This window comes from Nicotiana tomentosiformis, chromosome 12 (genome assembly GCF_000390325.3).
Source record: "Nicotiana tomentosiformis chromosome 12, ASM39032v3, whole genome shotgun sequence".
NCBI lineage: Eukaryota > Viridiplantae > Streptophyta > Magnoliopsida > Solanales > Solanaceae > Nicotiana > Nicotiana tomentosiformis.
Window position 1 is genome coordinate 103,214,291 of NC_090823.1, and position 22,237 is coordinate 103,236,527.

Here is a 22,237-nt window from a genome sequence, read left to right on the forward strand (position 1 = left end):
AAATCAAATAAATTTTACAACCAAGTCATAAGCTGGAAACTGAACTATACGCTAAACTGTGAGCTAAAACTAAAACTTAACGTAGAAATTGAATCCATAACTGATATCTAAAATAGAAACTGAGTTATATACAGTATATATATATATATATATATATATATATATATATATATATATATATATATATATATATATAAAATATAAGACAAAACTTTGCTAAAAAATATTACGCATAATGGCCCTACGTACGTGAGCATCTGGGAACAAGTACGGGGAGTGTCGGCCTATCTCCCCAATAAATAGTTGGCACCTACGAGCATGGGGTAGGTAACCTTGACATCATGACACTCACACTGGGGGAGGTTGGCCACTTCTCCCTACTGAATGTGTTCACATTGATGCATGAATTAATGTTGAAACTGAATACTTAACTGAATGTGAATATCACAAATAAAGACACATAACAATTGGTAATACACACAAGCATGTATTCATGTCACATATAATGTCGTATTGAATAAGAATAAGTGAACTGAGTGTTGGATCACGAGAATACATGACTTAGCTTTATCTAGCATATAGAGCACAAGGGTTCTAATGGAATTCCCTACTAGGAAAGTAAACCTCAACTCACCTCAAGTCTTAGCTTCAATTCATCCTTTCAAACTTCCTGGGAGTTCAACAACTCACGATCTACAAATATTTAAGCTAGAATCATCAAGACATACTCAACAAATTTTATTCACCACCAATTGAACTAATTTCTAAATCGTGAATTACTCAATATAATCAGTGCATAATGTGAAAAAAAAATATTTGTATTTCTCTGTCAAGCTTACTGCTACAATATCCTTGACCACTTGGTTTATGGAGAGGAAGAAACATATGTTAATATCAAAAATATTACATGTCCATACTTAAATAACACCATCCAAAACCTATGACCATAATAATATTCCAAATACTCCTCGTTTTACCCTTAAAGTTTTGTCCATTACTAGATGAAAATAATTTCTCCATTATTTAATATTTCTAGTCATGTTCCCCATCTCAAAAACTTGGCGGCAACTCAAATGGGTTTAGAATTTATCAAATTGCTTTCAATTTACTTCTTGTCATCATTCTAAAGAATTTGATATCCACATTAATCCTAATGTAATCCAAGGCATGCTATAAGGATAAGATTATATATCTACATACCTAATTATTTGTTGAATTGCACAAGCAAAATTTTCAAGCTTTCTAGCTCTCTGCTAGCGCCAATTATGTATCCTCAAACTCCTCAAACAATAATGACCCAAGCAACATATCAAACAATTGTTCTTTTTTGTTAATCCTTAACGCGACCTCCAAACACAAGTAAGTCTTTCTTATTTTTCTTAATTTGATTCCAAAGCTAATAAGGTTTAATTTTTTTTCCCTTAAGCTATTCTAAGGCCCTGCAAAGTAATGAACACTAAGAAGTGGGGTTGGCCCACTTATTTCCTTCTTTAATATAAAGTGTTTTTTTTTCCGTTAAATAATTCTAAGGCTCTGTAAAGTAAGGAACACTAAGAAGTGGGGTTGGCCCACTTATTTCCTCCTTTAATCTAAAGTTTGGCCCAATATATATATTCTTAATCAAGTAAATGGTATTTACAAGGCTATTGATGGCCTTATATACTGTCAGCCACGTTTTTGGCCTTCAAGTCAAACAAAAGTTCGGTTATTCCATCCATAAGTTCTATTTCAGGTTAAATTAGTCCAAAAAAAATAACGGAGTATTACATAAGGGAAGATAATAAAGAAAATGAAGTTCTGACTCAGGTAAATTTGAACCAGTTCGTTCTCAAAATGGTTGTCGTCTAGAAATTGGTTATGCCTGGTTGAATCGTTCAACAGTTGTTTTAGATTTTTCTTTTCTAGGCGGATCATCTTTTCTCAAGCATGTGCTTCATGGACTTGACCAGGTTAGGAATGAAGATATCAAAGTGTGAGTGGCTTCCTTGGTGGACAAGATGCGGAAAGTGAGGTCGAGATGGTTCGGGCATGTGAAGAGGAGATATGCATAGATGTACCAGTAAGAAGGTGTGAAAGGTTGGCCTTGGTGGGTCTACAGAGAGGTAGAAGCAAGACTAAGAAATATTTGGGAGAGGTAACTAGGCAGGACATGACACAACTTCAGCTCAGAGAGGACATGACCCTTGATAGGAAGGTCTGGAGGGAAAGAATTAGGATAAAAGGTTAGTAGAGTGTCGAGTGTACCCCTTTACCATACCAGTAGTTCTAGTATTATTCTCGTATTTTCTTGTTCTTAGATTTTTATTACTACCTATATTATTTTTTCTTACTTCAATTATCTTATTATCTTCTTGTTGTTATTGTCTCTTTTTTATGGCTTTTTCTCTACTGTATAATCAGTGTTGTGACTCTGCTTTGCGCTGGATTTGTTGTTGTAATACAGCGCCGACTATATTCTAAACTACACCATTAAAAGTGGCTACCTGGTATCATTTTTACCAATACTCATCACAAAAATGTTATAAAAGCACAAAGATAAGCTACATTCGTAGCATTTTTTATCAGGCCAATCTTTTAATTCATCCCTGTTAGCAGGCGGCAAAATTTCACCTTTACCATTGATCGGTAAATTACAATTTTCACCTACAAATTTAGCCTACCAGGCTAAGAGGGACAGATATAAATAGTGACCTAAGAAAAAGCCGTTTGAGCAAAGCAACCTTAGATGCCTGCATACCCTCTTTCTCCGTCATTAAAAGTTCGATTCTAAACTGGGTTTGACTCTTATTTTTATTCCTGGAAAAGAACCAAAATCCTACATAAGGAAGGACTTTACCATTTGCTTACAATGAGAAATGTGCTCTCAATATATTCCAGACAATATATGTGTGCTTTTCAGCTGTATTTACAGAGAAGCCATTATGCCAACAGAGCAACAATTACAACCAGGACATGAATCTTGATACCAATAACGGTAAACTTCACTAATACCAGCATCAAATCACTATTTACAGACAGGACATGAATATTGATATTGATAAGGGTAGCATCACTAATACCAGCATCAGAGTGTGAGACTGCACATTCCATGGCGTTTATGCACTAAAACCCCTGTGGAGGGAACTCCAAATATTGGTCGGGACGCTGGGACAAGCTTGTGTTGATGCCTCCACCATCTGCTCCATCTTAATTCCAGCATTACAGATATTGGCGATGGATCGCATGTGTTTCATTCCATATTGGGATAATGATCCACAGTGTGTCTCAAATGTTCTTACCTGCACATAGGATAAATTAATTTGATTTCCGAGGCATAAAGCAACAAAAAATTTATTATGTTCCATGCATACAGTCGAGCTATGATGATGAAATAAGCTTTTCCTCCCTATTTGTTCTAAGGACCCGTTTGGCCATAGATTTTGTCAAAATAAATTTGGGTTTTATTTGGCAAACACATGTTTGGCCATAGATTTTGCCAAAATAAATTTGGGTTTTATTTGGCAAACACATGTTTGGCCATAGATTTTGCCTACATTTTGGCAAAATCCCAAATCCCAAAACCAGCTCAATAGCTGGTTTTGGGCCAAAATATCACTATTACATTTTTCTAAAATTGCCCCAAACTTTTGTATTTTATAAAAGAGCCCACCATTTATTATTTTGTAACAATGTTGCTTCGTCTTCTCGGTCACCTGATAGTGTATCATGTATTTCATTATAAAAATAATAATTTTGTATCAAATTTATTTATGTTCAAGACTATGGTTTGCGATAATATAATGAATGTAAATGATAATGGTATTGTTGGGTATTTGTGATAGTTTTTAGAACTTGTGGGTATAAGTCATGTTTCATGTTTTTCCAAAATAAATTTGGGAAATATGTTTTGAAAACTGATGTCCAAACACATTTTTATCTTCAAATCAAACTTCACCCAAATCAGATTTTTCAAAACAAATTTGGGAATCTATGGCCAAACGCTAGCTAAATCTCAAATAATTAAGCAACTCTATAATATTGCAACTTTTGTACTTACAAAGTACTTCAGGCAGGTCCAGTCATCAACAAGAGGTTGACCTACAGGTCGAACACGCTTCAGCACCTCAGGACCTTTTTGAATTCCAAACAGAAGCTTACCAACAAGAGCCATGCTGTTGTCTAGGTGCATTCTGTGTGACATAGCTTCAGTGAATTGCTTCTGAGCTTCAACTTTCCGAGCAGAGCCTTCAGGAGCCTTGCGGAACTGCCAAAATTGGAGGAAAAAACAGAAAAATCAGCAATAAAGCATTTCACATCAAGGCACAGAGGCTACTCAGCAGTCAGCTCAGTATGGATGGATATCATAAGCAGCCAAATTGGGCACCAACTTTCGGTAATACATCAAATTAATTCAAACACATAAACCCCAAGAATTAAAATCTGTTTCTTTGACTAAACTCTTACTCTAAACTGCATCTCGATCAGGGGCGGATCTACCTTGAGAGTTTGGGGTGGTACTGCTTAAGCTAAAATTTTGAATATGTAAGTATATATCTAGGCTAAAACGTATATATAGTTAAAGTGCCACCCGCAGTTCGCAAACATGATGGACGCTTTTGTAGTCTTTCTTTTCCAAAAGAACCCAAATTAGAATCGTATGGATCTGGGTTGCTGCCTCTTCTTTGCATTTTCCTTTGCTCTTCTCCTTTGTTTTCTCTATTGAGTATACTGAAGGTAAATTAATCTAGTAAAACAAATAATTTGTAGTAGTAAAGCTACTTTTTAAGCAAATTTTATTATTGGAGGTGCTCTTTCAGTAATTTGTTTTTTTTGGCAATTTCCTTCCATAATATAATTTAAATTAAGCTTAAAAAAGAGTAATTAGACAAAATCAAACTTATTTGTCTATGTTTGTGAATAAAAGGCTCAACTAATCGGAGTAACAAAAATCTTATCGAGCCGACCTACCCTTTCTATCGGTCTTTGTGGCTAGAGGTAGGTATACTGTTTAAGGAGTGGACCATAAAGAGTGGCACCCGTAACCTCTAAATCCTGGATCCGCCTCTGAATTCTCGATCATGTAATATTACTTGTATCTCCAAACAAATCAGTCTATCCTCAATGTCAATAGAAGGGATCTTTCAGTTTCCATCAATTAAAAGACAAAAAGGAATCTTTCAGCAACTTAATATCAGAAATGTGAGCACCATAATGGAAATGCTTCTATAAACTTTAAACAGCAGAATACTGTTGCATATCCTCTCATTTGGCCCTAGAATTCTATAAAGCAACCAGGTTTATTTTCAAATGCCTAAGCTGTGCCTTGTTAAAAAATTATCTCATTGCAGCTTAGCACCACCTTGGTACACCATCAATAGATTCACCGGATTAGACTAGGCCAAGAGCCAAATGCAGACCGGATTACACTGGGCCAAGAGCCAAATAATTGGGCAGACTGCCCAAGGGAAGTCAAAGACTATCTTTTTATTATGAAGGTGGTGTCCGGGCGACTGGGCCAGCTTGTGCACATCTTGACTATTCTACTGGAAACTTGCTACCTCGCACCAACACACGTACTAGGTTACTTTGCCCACTAATTCTTAGGAAGATAGGAAGAAAACACCTACTGTTTTTCTGCCTTTGCTGGAATTCGAACCTGAGAAATCAAAGACTATCTTTTCCTTCTTACCTGGCGAGATATCAATTAAATTCCTTTGGAGTTAACATCTTTAATTATTAGCCCAAATTAACCAAGTTGTCTGAACTATTGAATTTTTTAAATCATTTTTAAAAATAACAATGCTCCTTTAATCCTTTTTTATAATGTTTGACTAGTCACGAGTTTAAGATGTTATATTGACATGTGTTATATTAGTGACAGTGGAAAAACTTATTAAACTAATATTTGAAAAATTAGATAGAAAGCATGGTAACAAACATTAATATTAAGATAATGAATGAAAATATAGTTTGGTGGAGAAAAAGTAGCATCAAAGTTTTTTGCTTTCATGAGGAAAAAAGTAGCATCGAAGTTTAAATTTTGAATTTAAATGAATTTGAACTTTTGAAAGTTGTGAAAGTTGTATAGAATATGTCACCAGTGGAATTGCGTCAAACAATTTGGGATATTGCAAAATGGAGAATGTCATATAACCTTTTCGAAAGCAATTAAACCACCTTAATATGGTTATATAACAAGGTACCCGTGGTGTCGCCATGGAGCGAAGATACTCTTTTAAGAGGAGATAGTGTTAACTAATGCGCTTCAAGACTCAACAACAACATACCCAGTATAATCCCACAAGTGCGGTCTGGGAAGGGCAGTGTGTACGCAGACCTTACCCCTACCTCGTAGAGGTAGAGATAAGCTATTTCCGAAGACCCTCGGCTCAAGGACAAAATGAAAAGGAGCGCTTCAAGACTCAAACGCTTTATTTCCTACTAGTTTATAGCTATTTGATATCTTTGCTTCTTATGTGTTGTGCAAACTCATTTTCCTCAAACTCGGGAATCTCTTAAGTTCTACCAAAAAACACGAAAACATTCGAAGCATACCTTGTCCCAGAAATGCAAAAGATCTGCATCACGCTGGTTGACAGCCTTTGATGATGCCCGCAAGGAATTATCATCTACATAGGTGTAGTTATCATTTGCAGGATTTGTACCCATGTACATGAACAGAGAATCCATACCCAGTTGTAGATCACCAAATTGCAAGACATGGGAACCATAAGCAGAATTTCCATTAGCAGTTCTCTCTTTGACCTGCAAAAACCCAGCAATAGAGACATAACTACACAAAATAATTTAAATGGCATCATAATAAAGCATAGAGAGAAACTACATCATCCGATAGTTAGTCGTGAAACCCCTTTCTTCTTCTCACTTTTAATAACTGTAAAACATTGCTTCAGCATCCTAAATTCCCTATATTGTTACTATTATTTTTACTTTCTAAACTGGAACATCCGCTAGATGACCTAATTGTCAATGTCCACAAGAACTTACCAGGTGATACTGTTGCCTCAAATTTTCAGTCCGCAAATTGTGCATTTCACTGCTCAGAAATAGAGATACAAAATGAGTCAGAAGCAAAGTATTGGGCTAATATGATCATTTATAAGCAGAATCGTAACTCTTTAAACTTAAAATCCAGAGCATAATGTAAAATCCATATTTGAAAAGAGAAGTAACGGAAACAGGAGTCCTCATATAACAAGTCCCTCCTTGCATTGGCCAGTCACGACTCACATGCACGTAATTTAGTTAGCTGTTGGCGCAGTGGGATTTAAGAATAGTTCAACCTCTAAGACTTGAGGAAATAATAAATCAATCTCAAGAATTACAGGTAATGCCAGGAGAAAAAGGACAAGCACAAGCCTCATAGTCATTAAACCATAGAACAACTAAAACTTAACATCATCCAGCTCTTGACATTGGTAATTATAGAAATGGCTGTCGAAGTTCAGAAAGCTTCATGTACCTGTCCTCCATCCAGGAAACAGCATACAAGTCACCCAGGCAGGTCTCATAGCCAGGAGGAAGACTAGGATAGTCTCCAGGACAATAGGTGCCCCAGCTGCTCTCTACAGCGTTTGATGCTGTTGTGGCATAAATATTTAGACCTTTAGGAAGAAGACCCTCAAAGATACTTCCGGACTCACAAGCTTCAATGTACAGTACCTGGAAATAGTAGACAGAAGAAGAAAATCAAAAAGTAAAGGAAAAATGAGAAAGGGCCTTCACAAATATTAAGAATTGCATTGAATAAAGCAGCTCACCAAGCTTTTATATGTTCCAGAGGCATGCTTCTTTTTCAACACATCAATCAGATCACTTGCATAGAGATAAGGATTGGTAGGCATCCCTAATATACAGTATAGCAGACATGTGAAAAGTGATTATAATGTATCCAATCTATAATTCAATAAACCAAATTTATGACAATATAAGTGACTGACAGAAAGCATGCAACATCACCCAAGAGTGTGGCCTAGTGGTTAATGAAGTGGGTGAGAGCCATGAGGTCTCAGGTTCGAATCCCAGTGGAGACAAAAACACTAGGTGTTTTCTTCCCATTTGTCCAATCCTTGGTGGACAGAGTTACCTGGTACCTGTTGCTGGTGGGAGGTGGAAGGTATCCCGTGGAATTAGTCGAGGTGCGCGCAAGCTGGCCCGGAGCCTCGGACAACACGGTTATCAAAAAAAGAAAAAAGGGACAGTAAGCATGCAACACTTAATGGGACACTCTAACCTAATACCTGTTAAAAATCATGTCCAATAAAATACCACTTCTTATTGATCCACAAAAATAATAGAAACAAAGGTGCTCACTTCATAGCTTGACGACTGAAAGTGAAGGTGGTTCATGAACAGACACTACAAAGAGACAAGTTAGATAGATCGTTTAAGCTTTGTGCTGGTGATTTCATCCACTATAGATGTATATATTACACAAATCAGAGATGTAATTGCCAATTAGGAAGGACGAGGAAAGGTGAAGTTGTGAAACTGGAACCATGAGCATACAGTGGTTCTATTGGTTTTCTCAGAGATGCTTTGCCTCATTCTTTTAGTTAGGGGAGAGGTGGCATTAAGGGACTATTACCACAAGTTTTATTGGTGAATCAATCGACAAACTGAACTGAAATGGAAAACAGAATGTTCAAAGGCATAAGCAGATTCAACATATAAGAACCAGAGATAATATTAAATAAAGATTATTTGCCTTCCTAACTAGAATAGACATCATCTGTTTGTCAAACAGTAGAAAGCAGTGAGGCAATGATCATTCATATTCAATAGACAGAAAGGTCTTGAGTTTCAGGCTTAGGTGCAAGCCTTAATATAAGGTGATCAAATATAAAAATGCGAGATATAGAAAGCAAAGCAAAAGCCCAGTGAGAGATAAATAAGCTACTTACCAAGCACCCCAGGGCCACCATGATCACTATAGAATATGAAAATATGATCATTTGGACCACTATCCACCACCTTTCCACTACCTCCAGTAAGAGCAGTTTTGTTACCAAGGAGAACGGCCAAAAAGTTGTCCACATTAACATCATCTCCAGTATAATCCTGCCTCAAGAGATAGCACATGAGACAAGAGTATGATTTAGGTATACACTAAAACATGACAGAAAAACAACTACCTTAGGGACTCCTTTGTAGACATCCTCGCCAGCAGGACTATTGATGATAACTCCTTGTCTTGGGTTCTCTTCATTATAAGCAATGTCATCATACATGAACATGATAATATTCTCATCTTTGAGACCACCTTTTCTCAACAGCTGATACGCGTGGCATACATCAGCCTGATACGAACGTCAAGGTTGACAAGGCTTATTAGTAAACACATGAAAAGAAATTATGAAGACACTCCACATTGTTACAGTTAGGAGCAGATTTATTACCCTACAGTCCCAAATCTGATTTATCAAAAAGAAGGAAAATGTTGTCTTAGCAAAACTCTTTACAAACTAATTTTTTTCTCCATTAAGTTGTCTTAATGGGATGAGTTTCACAGGCTTTACAAGCTACCAAACAAGAATATTTCTGGTAAAACTGTAGTGCAACAAAAAGGCTTCGTTTGTCAAATGTACCACCGACGAATGAGGACTTAAAGAAAGAAAAGGATCACATTCCAAACTATCAAATTATCTTTACACCATAATCTGACTGAATCCAGCTCTCTTAATTTCTTCAGTGGGCATGACAACATTCACATGAAAGCAGTCTCTAATACAAAGTGCTCGAGTACAAGACAAAAAGAAGAAAATCAACTGAGAAAATTTCTCTCTTATGGTAGTCACTAGTAATGACTTGTCCCATGGGCATACTAATTTTAGATTAATAATCATGACGTTCAGCTTTTCCAAGTATTACACTGCGTCAAAATAATTTTCACATTTCATAACTTTTAATTCTAACAAGTGCAGTGTAACCAAAGTCCAAATTCTAACAATTTAATAAGCTTTTACTAGTTTCCCGGCCTCTGCCTAATTCACATCCAATGAAAAACCTAGAGCTTGTGAACAAAATATTTATTCAATCAGTTCGCTTTATGAGGCAATTACAGATAAATTTATGATAAACATTAACAGATGACCTGGTAAAAATGGTAATTAACCAACTATCACAGGTCAAAATTAACAGATAGTGTAAAAAGTTCATTACACTGTTACAGTGTAATGGAGTATAACTTAAATCCTATATGAAAAAGCATCAGAGTACACGTTTCTAGCTCGCTAGCTCATTCAACCAAACAAAAGTTAAATAAAAACATCAACATAGATTTACTGGAAATTTTCCTCCGTATTTTCACCAAAATAAGCAAACCAGATAAGTACATATTATTTCAAAAAAAAGAAATGGTACTACATCCATCCAGATATTATAAACAACAAAATAAAATAGATCAGAAGGAAAACAAACTTGTGCTCATCAGAAAAGTATAAATTTCAAATGAAAATAAATACGTAGCATTTTCTAAAAGCCAAATAGTCATAATAATAACCTGATGTCTATAATTCCAATAACCATTTGATCCGGCAAGAAGGACGGCCCATCTGGTTCCAACAGAGTCATCGGCTTCATCGAAGAATCTGGAAGCTTCCGACGGAAGTTTCAAAACATTACGTCCGTCGGCGGCGGCGGCGATGGAGAATCCTACGAGGAAGAATATTCCGGCAGCGTACGAAATCATTATCAATTGGTATGGAGTAATTAAAAAGGGTAAGCGTAAAGGTTCTGCTATTTATAGCAAGTAATTACAGATAATATCTACAGTTCACTTCAATTGGAGTAGATTATTCAGTGGATTTGACGTGGACGGCTGGGATTCATTGAAAGAAGTTTTCGTGCTCTCTATTATAATCACGTCTTTTTGGTGGGTCCTATGACAAATATTAAAGTCAGAGAGTGGGTGAAAGACAAGTACTCCTGAAGAAGTTTCGTCAGTAGAGACAGACTACCTTTTGCATTTTCCTATTTTAGTTTTTTCGTAAAACCCATTAAAAGGCTCTCTCTTCTTTCTTTTTTTTTTTTCCATTAAAGGGCCAGCTCTTTTCATTCACAACTCTTAAACTCGAAATCAGTAATTAAAAGTAGGGGTGCTTCTCGGACGGATCAGACAGATCACACGGATAATTATATTTAACGGTTCGGTTTAACGGGTCAGCTTATCGGATTATAAATATAGTATTCCGCTAGTCATCCAATAAGACAACGAGCGGATTGGTATCAGATTAACGATTATCGGACGATTTATCGGCTAAACCAAATAGAATTTTTTTAACAATCCTAATCTTGTGAATACCAAACGGCCAAACTGCATAGTTCACTGGCTTTTATCATTTCAACTTACCATTCATAATCCTCAGTATATACTCAATGAAGACTTATCATGGAGTACACGGAATAATCTCTGGAACAAATTTTTTGAATACTCTTAATAAAAATATGGGTAGGTCCAACTTATTTCTCCATTTTTCTCTAGCGAACACACCAAAAAATTCATCTCAACAAACATGGAAACACACAGACGATTAAAGAATTAGACAATTTCATAGGACTCCCACAATATTCCAATGGAACGGGCGTTACAATAAATTTTTTATCAGCCACAAATAAGGAAATGATCGCGAATTTATTAAACGTACTGCTTCTATTTGCTTGAACTGAAGTAGTCGTCATCGTGTTAATTGTACCATATAGTGAAACTGAATTTTGGTCGAACAATCGATAACCATCAGGAATAGTGCCAATCTTTCTCCAAGATTCATTATTTACTGAGTACATTCCAACAATGCAATTGCTATCCTTTGCACTAATCACAAGTGTAGCGACCACCTTATAATCTTCAGTAACAGAATCATAGGCAAAATCATATAGTGTTGATTCGTAATGACGAATATTAGCACGTCGCAACATGTAACGATCAGACTTGGGAATCATTTTGTATTTTTTAATAGCAGGATTCCATAATACTATTCTATGGCTACAATCCATTACAAGTACTCATCAATGGATAAGAAAAATCAAAGGAGAAAACCGAGAGTGGCGGTTTGATAGACATAACTTGAGAATTAACATTGAGATTATTCCTATGATGACTAGTCGACTTTTCACTCTCTGATACAGATTGAATTCAATTGAGAATTAGAAATTAGGGATTTAGCCATTTAGGGTTGCAATAGTACTTTATATACATAGGAGTAAAAGTATAAATATAAAAATTCTTAACAGGTTTACGGTTTATCCGATAAGAAAATTGAGTAATCCGCCCCCAAACCGTCCAGCCGTTAATTATAAAATCTCAATTCTTTCACCATCCATACCCCAATAACCCTATACTAATAAGCTAATAAGCCATCGGTTCGGTTTGGTTAACGGTTACGGTTCGGTTTTGAACAGCCCTAATTAAAAGTACATACAATAGAGCTGAACCACAACAAGAAGCACCATTCTCACAAAACGAAAGAATAAGCTCTGTATGGACTAAAAATTATCATAATTATATGTGGGTCAAGTCAACATTAAGAGAGCCTTCGAAGGCTGCCACGTGCCATCGATGTGTTTCCAACAGAGGACGAAGGCGAGGTCGAGATGACTTAACAAAGGACGAAGACGAGGTAGAGTAGACTCGGCAGAAGGACAAGGACGAGCACTCCCTTTATCAGGGCAGTAACGGCTAATTTTCAAGATAAAATCTTATAGAGAATATTCTCGGAAATATTCTTACCATCTGTATTATTAAGATTTTTGTAGTCCATGTGCCCTTATAAATTGAAAGAAAGAATTATAGAGGGGATTGGACACTCATTGTAGAAAATAATACATTGACATTCTCTGAAGATTCTTGTTTTATCATTAACATACAAAATACACCTTTTCTTTAGATATGTGTCAATCGTTTCTCCCACGATCCAAGGAAGGTCTGAATATTCTAAGGCTTGTCATCATCCATTTTTGTCGGAGAGAATATCAAAGAATCTCACCCATTTTCAGGTGACTCACTTGCATTTATTTACATAAATGTCATTTATTATCATTTAATACTATTTAATGGTATTCGCTTTGTTCTTGGGCCATTGAATATTGCTTTATTGTTGCTATTTATTGCTATTCAAATAGTACTCGTGACATCTTTCTACAAAATTAGTCAAACAATCTTTTAGACATTAATATTGGCTAAGATTAACTCTATTCTATTAGAAAATCTAATTGTTTAAACCTAGATCTAAATTTTGGGTCAAACAGTTTGGCGCCGTCTGTGGAGATTTTCTCAACCAATTTTTTAGTTTCCATTGGATCTACAACTCGCATGACTTGTTAATCTAACAAACCACAAAGTTTATCTGTCCTCTCTGTGCATACAAAAATTTCCATGGCAGGTAACCAAGGAAACGGAATGAGGGTAATAGATAATGTTCCCCTCAACCTCACGACTACTATCAACGAAGGTTATGACACCCAGGGTGAGGAAGTGACGCCCATTGCCTCCCCCAGGCGGGAGAGGTCGCATCCCCCTTTCTGCAGCACAACAAAACCAAATGGGAAAGGAGCCTCCACGTCCACGGGAGAAGGGGCAACACATGCTATGAAAAAGCTTATCGAAGCATAGCTAACTGATACTCTAGTCAGCGTACTCAGTAAACAAGCTCCATGCACGACCACAAAAACCACGAGAATCCATGCAGCACAACATGGGAACGAACAGGACGACCAACCAAACCCTCCGACTCTAGGTAAAACTCACACTATTATTGATAATGCAAGTGATAACGTCCTCGCCGCCGTGCTGAAAAGAATGGAAGAAATGGAAAACGAGAACAAGGCGCTCAAAGACCAAATGAAAAGGCACCAGGAACGGGTAGACAAAATACCAGGTTCCCCTAAATTATTACTAAAAATGGACGGGGGCAGGTTTATGGAACAGCCGTACAGCGAGGAAGCGACCCACATGCCATACCAAAGACCTTCAAGATGCCTCCATATCTCAGAATCTACGATGGAACAACCGACCTTGAAGATCATGTGACTCACTACGTTACCGCTGTGAAAGGCAACGACCTCACCAAAGAGCAGGTGTCCTCCATCTTCCTGAAAAAATTGGCGAAACCCTCACTAGAGGGGCATTGACATGGTATTCACAATTACCAATATCGCGGCCGGGCAAGGAACGACACCAACCCTATGTCAGGACACTCATTCCCTCCTTCCGCTATGAAGATGGTCCGCCTAGACTGAGATCAGGCACTCACATGAACGATCGAGGTATGTTCCCTTGTTATATACTCACAATTTTTGCGTATCGCCTACAAAAATGGTCTACTCTCTCGAGAAGCTCGGAACAAAAGTCAAATGGCCGCCCAAGATAAGGTCGGACCCAAACACAAGGAAAATTGACGCCCTCTGCGAGTTTCACGAAGAACTTGGACACAAAATAGAAGATTGCATCACCCTGAGGCTAGAGGTGGCAAACTTATTGCAGCAAGGGCACCTCAAAGAACTGCTTAGCGACAAAGGAAGGAACATCTTGGCGAGGGGCTGAGAACGTCCAGGCCCGCTAAAGCCCCCTTCACCGGCTCACACCATCAATATGATTATTGGCGGCAGCGACGACGCCTCTATCAATGGCATCAAATTCACTGCCACCCACAGGCTCAAAAGATCGATCACCCATGAACGGTATGATAGACTCGAAGAAAGTATTATCTTCGATGAGTCAGATGCCGACAGTTTGACTTTCCCTCAAAATGATGCACTTGTCGTTACTTTATGAATTTTAGATACCGATGTTAAGAGTTTTATGGTAGATGACGGAAGTGGAACGTGCATCATCCATCCCCGATTCCTCACACATATGAGATTCAATGATAAGATAGTGCCACATTGCATTACATTAACCAGTTTTAACAATGCAGTTGAACGGACTTCGGGAAAAATCACACTCCCCATTCTCGCCGGCGGAGTATCTCTAAAGACGACATTCCATATCATAGACTAGGACACTACATACAACGCCATCGTGGGACGACCATGGATATACCCCATGAGAGCCGCCCCTCCAATTTATACCAAGTGATCAAGTTTCCAACACTTTGGGGAATATTCAGTATACGAGGGGAACATTGTACATACTGGGAATGCTACTGAATTGCCATGGACATCACGACAACTCAACAAAAGAAAGAAAAGGAAAATGAGGCATAGCAATCAGCAGGGTTGAGGTCACCACAAGGCGAAGCCGAGGAAGTCATTATGGATCTCGAGACGGTGGAAGTCGCTGAATCAACCATAGAAGACCTCGACCTTGTTAAACTAGATCATAGCGACCCCAGCAAAAAGGCCTACATCGGCTACAAACTTTGAGAACCAAGTAAATTAAGTCAATTCTTAATAACTAATGCAGATTTGTTTGCCTTCAGTCATACAAACATGCCAGGTATCCCCAAAGAAAGAAATTGCCTCACACAAGCTGAATGTCGACCCTTTCTACCCCCCGGTAAGTCAAGTCCGTCAAAAGTTTGACCCGCCATCAGTGAGGCCGTCCACGAAGAAGTAGAGAAGTTATTGGAAAATGGATCCATCAGGGAGGTGAACTACCCCAAATGGATAGCCAGTGTGGTGATAGTCAAAAAGAAAAATGAGAAATCGAGGATGTGTGTGGACTTTACAGACCTAAACAAAGCATGCCCAAAAGATTCATTCCCACTACTACACATCGACCAACTCATCGATGCAACGGACGGGCACGAGTTGTTACGTTTCCTGGATGCCTACTCAGGTTACAACCAAATACTCATGGAGGAAGAGGACCAAGAGAAGATCACGTTCATTACCCATAGGGGAACATATTGTTATAGGGTCATGCCATTTGGGTAGAAGAACGCAGGGGCTACCTATCAAAGGTTGGTCACCAAAATGTTCAAAGATCAACTCGGCAAAATCATGGAGGTGTATATCAACGACATGCTGGTCAAGTCCGTGAAGGCAGAGGATCATATTGGCCACCTAAAGAAAGTACGAAATGAAATTAAACCCCAAGAAATGCGCGTTTGGTGTAGCCTCGAGAAAGTTTTTAGATTTCTTGGTATCACAACGAGGGATTGAGGTCAACCCGGATCAAATCAAGGCTATCAACCGGATACTAGAATAATTGACTGCTAAAGAGCAAGTCCAGAGATTGACCGGTCAAATTGCCGCCCTATCCAAATTCATCTCGCGGTCGTCCGATAGATGTCACATGTTTTTCAGCGTACTAAAAAAGGATAACGGCCTCGAGTGGACGCCCGAGTGTGTACAAGCATTGCAAGAACTGAAGGCGTACTTGTCATCACCACCCTTGCTCTCAAAACCCGAGCTCGGGGAGTTCCTCCTCGTTTACCTTGTCGTCTCGAAAGTAGTAGTGAGTGCGGTCTTGGTTCGAGAAAACAAAGGTACGCAATCTCCAATTTATTATATCAGTAAAACACTTATCGATGCCGAAACGAGGTACCCTCACCTCGAGAAACTAGCCTTGGCCCTGGTTATAGCTTCACGAAATCTTAGACCCTATTTCCAGTGCCACCCTATCTCGATCGTCACCACCTTTCCTTTAAGAAGCATATTACACAAACCCGGGCTGTCGAGGAGGCTGGCCAAATGGGCCATCGAGTTAAGCGAGCACGACATTAGTTATCAGCCTCGCATAATGATAAAATTGCAAGTACTCGCCGACTTCGTCGTAGACTTTAGCGCAAAAGTAATTCCTGAGGCTGAAAAGGAATCCACTAAAGATTCTCTTCAGACGTAGGACCTTTGGGGCCTGCACACCGATGGCGCATCCAATGCATGCGGATCTGGGCTTGGACTCGTACTCGAGGTTCCCATCAGCGAGATAATTCACCAATCCATAAGATGCCCGGACATGACTAACAACGAGGCTGAGTATGAGGCGGTAATTGCAGGATTAAGACTATCACTAAAGTACGGAACGAATCGATTAAAGTTTCGTTGTGATTCTCAGCTCGTAGTCAACCGGGTTACTGGGACTTTCCAAATCAAAGAGCAAAGGTTGCAAGAATATCAGACCGATATCTCCAGATTGTTACCCAATTTTGACGAGTACCAGCTCAACCAAATTCCACGAAATCATAACGTTGAAGCAGACGGAATTGCCAAGTTGGTCGCTGCCATCAAAAGTGTAACCCCTAGGGATAAGAGTGTAGTTCACCTCCTCAGATCGGTATTGGACCATATTAAGGTTAAATTTGTAAATCTAACTTAGGCCTAGCACAATTGTATTATAAATTATATGCATGACGACACCCTCCCAAATGACAAAAAGGAAGCAACAAAGCTGGGAATGCAAGCTGTCAGGTACAACCTCCTTCACAACGACTTATACAAGAGAACGTACGATGGTCCCTTGGCAAAATGCTTAGGCCCTAACCAAACCTAACGCGTCCTCGAGGAAGCCCATGAAGGTCATTATGGAAGTCACTCTAGTGACCGAGCACTCGTCAGGTGCCTCATACGGGCAGAATATTATTGGCCCACCATGAAAAAAGACGCTCTAGGATTTGTGAAGAAATGCGAGCAGTGTCAAAAATACCCCCCGATAATTAACCAAGCAGGCGAGCACCTCCACTGTCACGACCCAAATTCCCCTCCGTTTGGGTATCGTGATGGCACCTTGTCTTAGGGACTAGGTAAGCCTAACACTAATTGAAACAACAACATTATCTAAATAACACCCAACAATTTGAAATAGAAATCTCTTAAAATTTACAATTCCCAAAATCGGTAATACAAGTCATAAGCTCTACAGAGTGTTTGATAGAAAACTTCTAAATATAACTGTCCAAAAATAAGAATAAGCAGTGCAAAACGAAAACTTGAAGGTGACTCTGAAGCCTACGAACGCAGCAATAGGTTTACCTTGAGTCTCCACAGCAACGACCCGCACAACTACTATCGAACAAATACCTGAATCTGCACAAAAATGTGCAGAAGTGTAGAATGAACACACCACAGAGGTACCCAGTAAGTATCAAGACTAACCTCGGTGGAGTAGTGACGAGGAACAGTCAAGATACTCACTGGTCTAATAAACTGAACAAGTATAAGTATAGGAACAACAAAAATATGATATCTACATAAAGACTATGCAATATGGCTCACAATACAGTAATTGCAATAAGAAAGGAAACAACAAGTATCAGCGGAATACCATAAAAAAATGACATAGAAGAGTGAATGGAACACAACCTAAATCCAAAATCACAAATACAGCAGGGACAAGTAATAACTCAGCAACTACAACCGTTTTTATATCAGGTTTTAGTCAACAAACTCCATGAGGTACCGAACCTCGGACAAATCACAACTTACGGGTCTCAATACCTGAACCCTAACATTTGGCATCCTGTGCCCTCATAACACCCGATAACCGCACTGACGACTCACGTGCCAATAGAGCCATTCTCACATAGAAGGCAAGTAAATAAGGGTGAGCATCTATGATCAACAATATCAAGAAAATCTCTTATCCAATAAGAGTGCTTAACTACGTGTATGCTTGTATAAGTGTCCTAACATAGTCCATATCAGCAAATAAGCATAAGGAAAAAGAACGGACATCACGTATAATATTTCTTCACAACTTTCACAAGATAAAGCTCACACAGGTAAGTGTACCACTACATAAATATCAACAACAGAATGCCCCCAGGCCATCACAAATCATTACAAATCAATCCCTGACACAGCCCACCTTGTCTCGCCACGTGTGCAATAATAAAGTAAGTGTCCGCCTTGTCTCGCCACACGTGCATAACAATGTTCCCACCTTGTCTCGCCACATGCGCAACTCTCTCTCTCTCTCTCTCTCATATATATATATATATATATATATATATATATATATATATATATATATATATATATATATATATTGCTATTGTATTTATTGTGGTGATGCATGAGATTTCTGCCATGCAGTTGTTGTTATGGGGTTGCACGAGGTTTCTGTCATGCTATTGTTACCATTGATATTTGCACAATGGTACGACAAATAAGTCAACTCAGAAATTCCAGAACTCAAGGAAACAGAGGAAATAATTCACAAAGAGTAGCAACAATAGAGAATGCTAGTCATAATAAGAACAACTCAACAAGAAAGGAAATATTATGTAACAACGGTCCACAATGTACAGTTCGACAACGAGGGAGCTAACACAAGACGGATGATTCCAAATAAGGACAAGTCAACTAAAATATAGGATATCTAACTTCTTTTAAGGTTGGCAATTAGGAAAGAGATACAACAATTTCAACTAGGGATAAGCAGCAGAAAGATAATCATAGCCTCAATTAAGAATGAGCAATTATAAAAGAGATAATTATAACTTCAAATAAAGATAAGCAGTTACGGGAAAAATAACATGGCAATAAAAGAGATAACAATTTTAGTTAAGGCACAGATGACTCAAATAAGCATCAAGGGCGGATCATGAAGCAATTAATTTTAATTAAAGCAGATAGAGGTAAGACTAGTAATTAAGAGACGTATTCATAACATCACAACTGCATAATCAGTGAATACAAGGACCTAAAAACCCTAAAAGGCTAATTTTCCACAAATAAGTCTGGGCAAGTACTCCTCACCTCGCATATACGGACTACAATTAGCATAAAAGACTCAAATCCTAAGGGGTAGTTCTCCCACACGAAGTTAGGCAAGATACTTACCTCAAAGAAGACAGACTGATACTCAAAAATGAACTTCTCAGGCGAAATGACCACTGGACGGCTCAAATCTAACCAAAATAACTTAAAGGCACAAATAAAACTCATAAGGAATTATTCCGGACCATAAAGTCTCAATCTTTATCAAAATCTAAAAATTGGTCCAAAAGTCGACCCCCGGCCCCGCACCTCGGAACCCGACAAATTTTACAAAACCCGAACACTCATTCCGATATATGTTCAACCATACTAAAATTATCAATTTTCGATACCAATTCATCCCTCAAATCATGATTTTTCATTTTGAAAACTTTCTTCAAAAACCTCCTTTTTCCTCAACTCAAAACACAAATTAAATGATAAAAATAAAGATAAAATCATGGAATATATTAAATTCTAAGTGAAGAATACTTACCCAATCGATTTTCTTGAAAAAACCCACAAAACATTTCTCAAAATCGAGCTCTACAAGTCAAAATATGATGAAAATGGACTAACCCTCAATTTGGAAAAACTTATATTCTGCCCAGGTCTGAAAGCATCGCGAACGCGGAGAAAGGGACGCGTTCGCAAAGAAGAAAAATTAAGGCTGCCAAGAAGTGCTTCGCGAACACAGAGAAGAAGAGACGGAAACCTACGTGAATTGCATGTGAACGACATATAGGCGAGGTGACGAGTGTCTATACGTCGTCAAATTAATTGTTTGCGTGCTTACTTAAAAAATCATAAATTATTTTAAATCATGAATTGATTATTATAATAATTGTTTCTCTCCTATTCGGTGTCAAATATTAATTCTTGAATTCCTGCATTAATTGTTACATGCTATTTGAATTATGTGCCTTAATTGTTATTTGACATTTAGCATGTTAAATATTAAACTGCATATTTTCTCTTTAATTTCCATAATAATTTGCTATTTGCCTTTGTTTGTTTCATAATTAAATCATAATTATTGTATATTTGTTGTCTTATAATTTTATATTAATTATTGTATTTTTTGAAAAATTTCTTCTATAAGAATTGGTAAATGAATATGTTGGAGGAGGGGGTTGCATGCCGCAACATGATTGATTATAATGAATATATTGGAGGATCGGGTTGCACGCCGCAACAAAATTAATTATAATGAATATATTGGAGGATCGGGTTGTACGCCGCAACAGACTTATTAAAAGTCCATATTGGAGGATCGGGTTGCACGCCAAGTCCATATTGGAGGATCGGGTTGCACGCCGCAACAGACTTATTTAAAAGTCGACATATATATATTGGGGGATCAGGTTGTATGCCGCAACAGACTTGATTAAAATGAATATATTGGAGGAGCGGGTTGCATGCTGCAACATAACTGTATGTGAATATATTATGAGAGCGGGTTGCACGTTGCAACAAAATTGATGGAAATGATAATTGGTTATGACTGCTGAGTTGGCTTCAATTATTATAAATGAGTTACCTGATTTATTTCTATTATTGTTGTTGTTACTAATATTGCGTACAGGTAATGTAAGTGACCCGCCTTAGCCTCGTCACTACTTTGTCGAGGTTAGGCTCATCACTTACCAGTACATGGAGTCGGTTGTACTGATACTACACTCAGCGCTTCTTGTGCAGATTTCGGAGTTGGTCCCAACGGTGTGCCATAGACTTGCTCGGATTTTAGCTGCTCGGAGGAGACTTGAGGTATAACTGCATGGCATCCGCAGTTCTGAAGCCCCCGTCTATTTTACTTTAGCTGTGTGTTTATTTTCAGACAGCTTTATTTTATTCAGACCTTTATTTATATTATTCTAGAAGCTCGTGCACTTGTGATACCAATTCTGGGATGGTACTTAGACACCGTTGTTTTTATGGATTATTCACTACATTTCAGACTTTACTTCCGCATTTGTTCTTTGATTATTAATAAATTTAAAAATTGTTTTAAAAATAGATAATATTATTCTAACGTTGGCTTGCCTAGCAAGTGAAATGTTAGGCGTCATCACGGTTCGAAGGTGGGAATTTCGGGTCGTGATAGTTGGTATCAGAGCACTAGGTTACATAGGTCTCACGAGTCACGAGCAAGCTTAGTAGAGTCTGAAGGATCGGTACGGAGACATCTGTACTTATCTCTTAGAGGCTATGGAGTTTAGGAACAATTTCACTATTTGTCCTCTCGCAAATAGTGATAACACGCACTGTGTCTACAACCGGACAGGAGCCAGAGCCCCCAGTGATAGCTACAACTAGGGGCAAAGGTCGAGGCCGAGGTTGTGCTAGAGGCCGAGGTAGAGCTCAGTCCAGAGCTCGAGCAACTACACCTGTTGTAGAACCTCAGGTGGATCTTCAGGAGGAGGATTCAGTTCAGAATGTACCAGTTGGTCCAGTTGAGGTCCCGGAAGGTTTAAGAGCCACTCTTGTACTTTAGGATGCTCTAGTCCATTTGGTAAGTCTTAGGGAGGGCGTGGCCCAGAATGGTACATTTCCAGTATCACCAGCCGTCTCGCAGGCTGGGGGAGGAGCACAAACTCCC

General features: G+C 38.3%; 2 protein-coding genes across 2 annotated transcripts; both read right to left on the reverse strand.

Moving 5' to 3' along the window:
• Nucleotides 1–2,838: 2,838 nt before the first annotated feature.
• LOC104109122 (vacuolar-processing enzyme-like) lies at nucleotides 2,839–10,740 on the reverse strand. Its single transcript, XM_009618337.4, has 9 exons — nucleotides 10,502–10,740; nucleotides 9,135–9,299; nucleotides 8,904–9,060; nucleotides 7,761–7,846; nucleotides 7,463–7,662; nucleotides 6,988–7,036; nucleotides 6,535–6,744; nucleotides 4,037–4,243; nucleotides 2,839–3,278 (listed from the first exon to the last, which is right to left on the reverse strand). Exons 1-9 carry the CDS (start codon nucleotides 10,688–10,690, stop codon nucleotides 3,096–3,098), a joined length of 1,446 nt encoding a protein of 481 aa, XP_009616632.1. The 5' UTR covers nucleotides 10,691–10,740; the 3' UTR covers nucleotides 2,839–3,095.
• A 759-nt stretch (nucleotides 10,741–11,499) lies between these two features.
• LOC104109123 (F-box/kelch-repeat protein At3g23880-like) lies at nucleotides 11,500–14,671 on the reverse strand. The gene is made up of 2 exons (XM_009618338.1): nucleotides 14,571–14,671; nucleotides 11,500–11,983 (listed from the first exon to the last, which is right to left on the reverse strand). Exons 1-2 carry the CDS (start codon nucleotides 14,669–14,671, stop codon nucleotides 11,500–11,502), a joined length of 585 nt encoding a protein of 194 aa, XP_009616633.1.
• Between the last annotated feature and the right edge of the window lie 7,566 nt (nucleotides 14,672–22,237).

Coding starts and splice junctions, on each gene's coding strand:
- LOC104109122 (XM_009618337.4), bottom strand. CDS start 10,690: ATGATTTCGTACGCTGCCGGAATATTCTTCCTCGTAGGATTCTCCATC. Junction 7,663..7,760: donor CTGGAACATATAAAAGCTTG/GTGAGCTGCTTT, acceptor TACTATTTCCAG/GTACTGTACATTGAAGCTTG. Junction 6,745..6,987: donor TGAGGCAACAGTATCACCTG/GTAAGTTCTTGT, acceptor GGGTTTTTGCAG/GTCAAAGAGAGAACTGCTAA.
- LOC104109123 (XM_009618338.1), bottom strand. CDS start 14,671: ATGGGTGATCGATCTTTTGAGCCTGTGGGTGGCAGTGAATTTGATGCC. Junction 11,984..14,570: donor CATATTGATGGTGTGAGCCG/GTGAAGGGGGCT, acceptor AATGGATTGTAG/CCATAGAATAGTATTATGGA.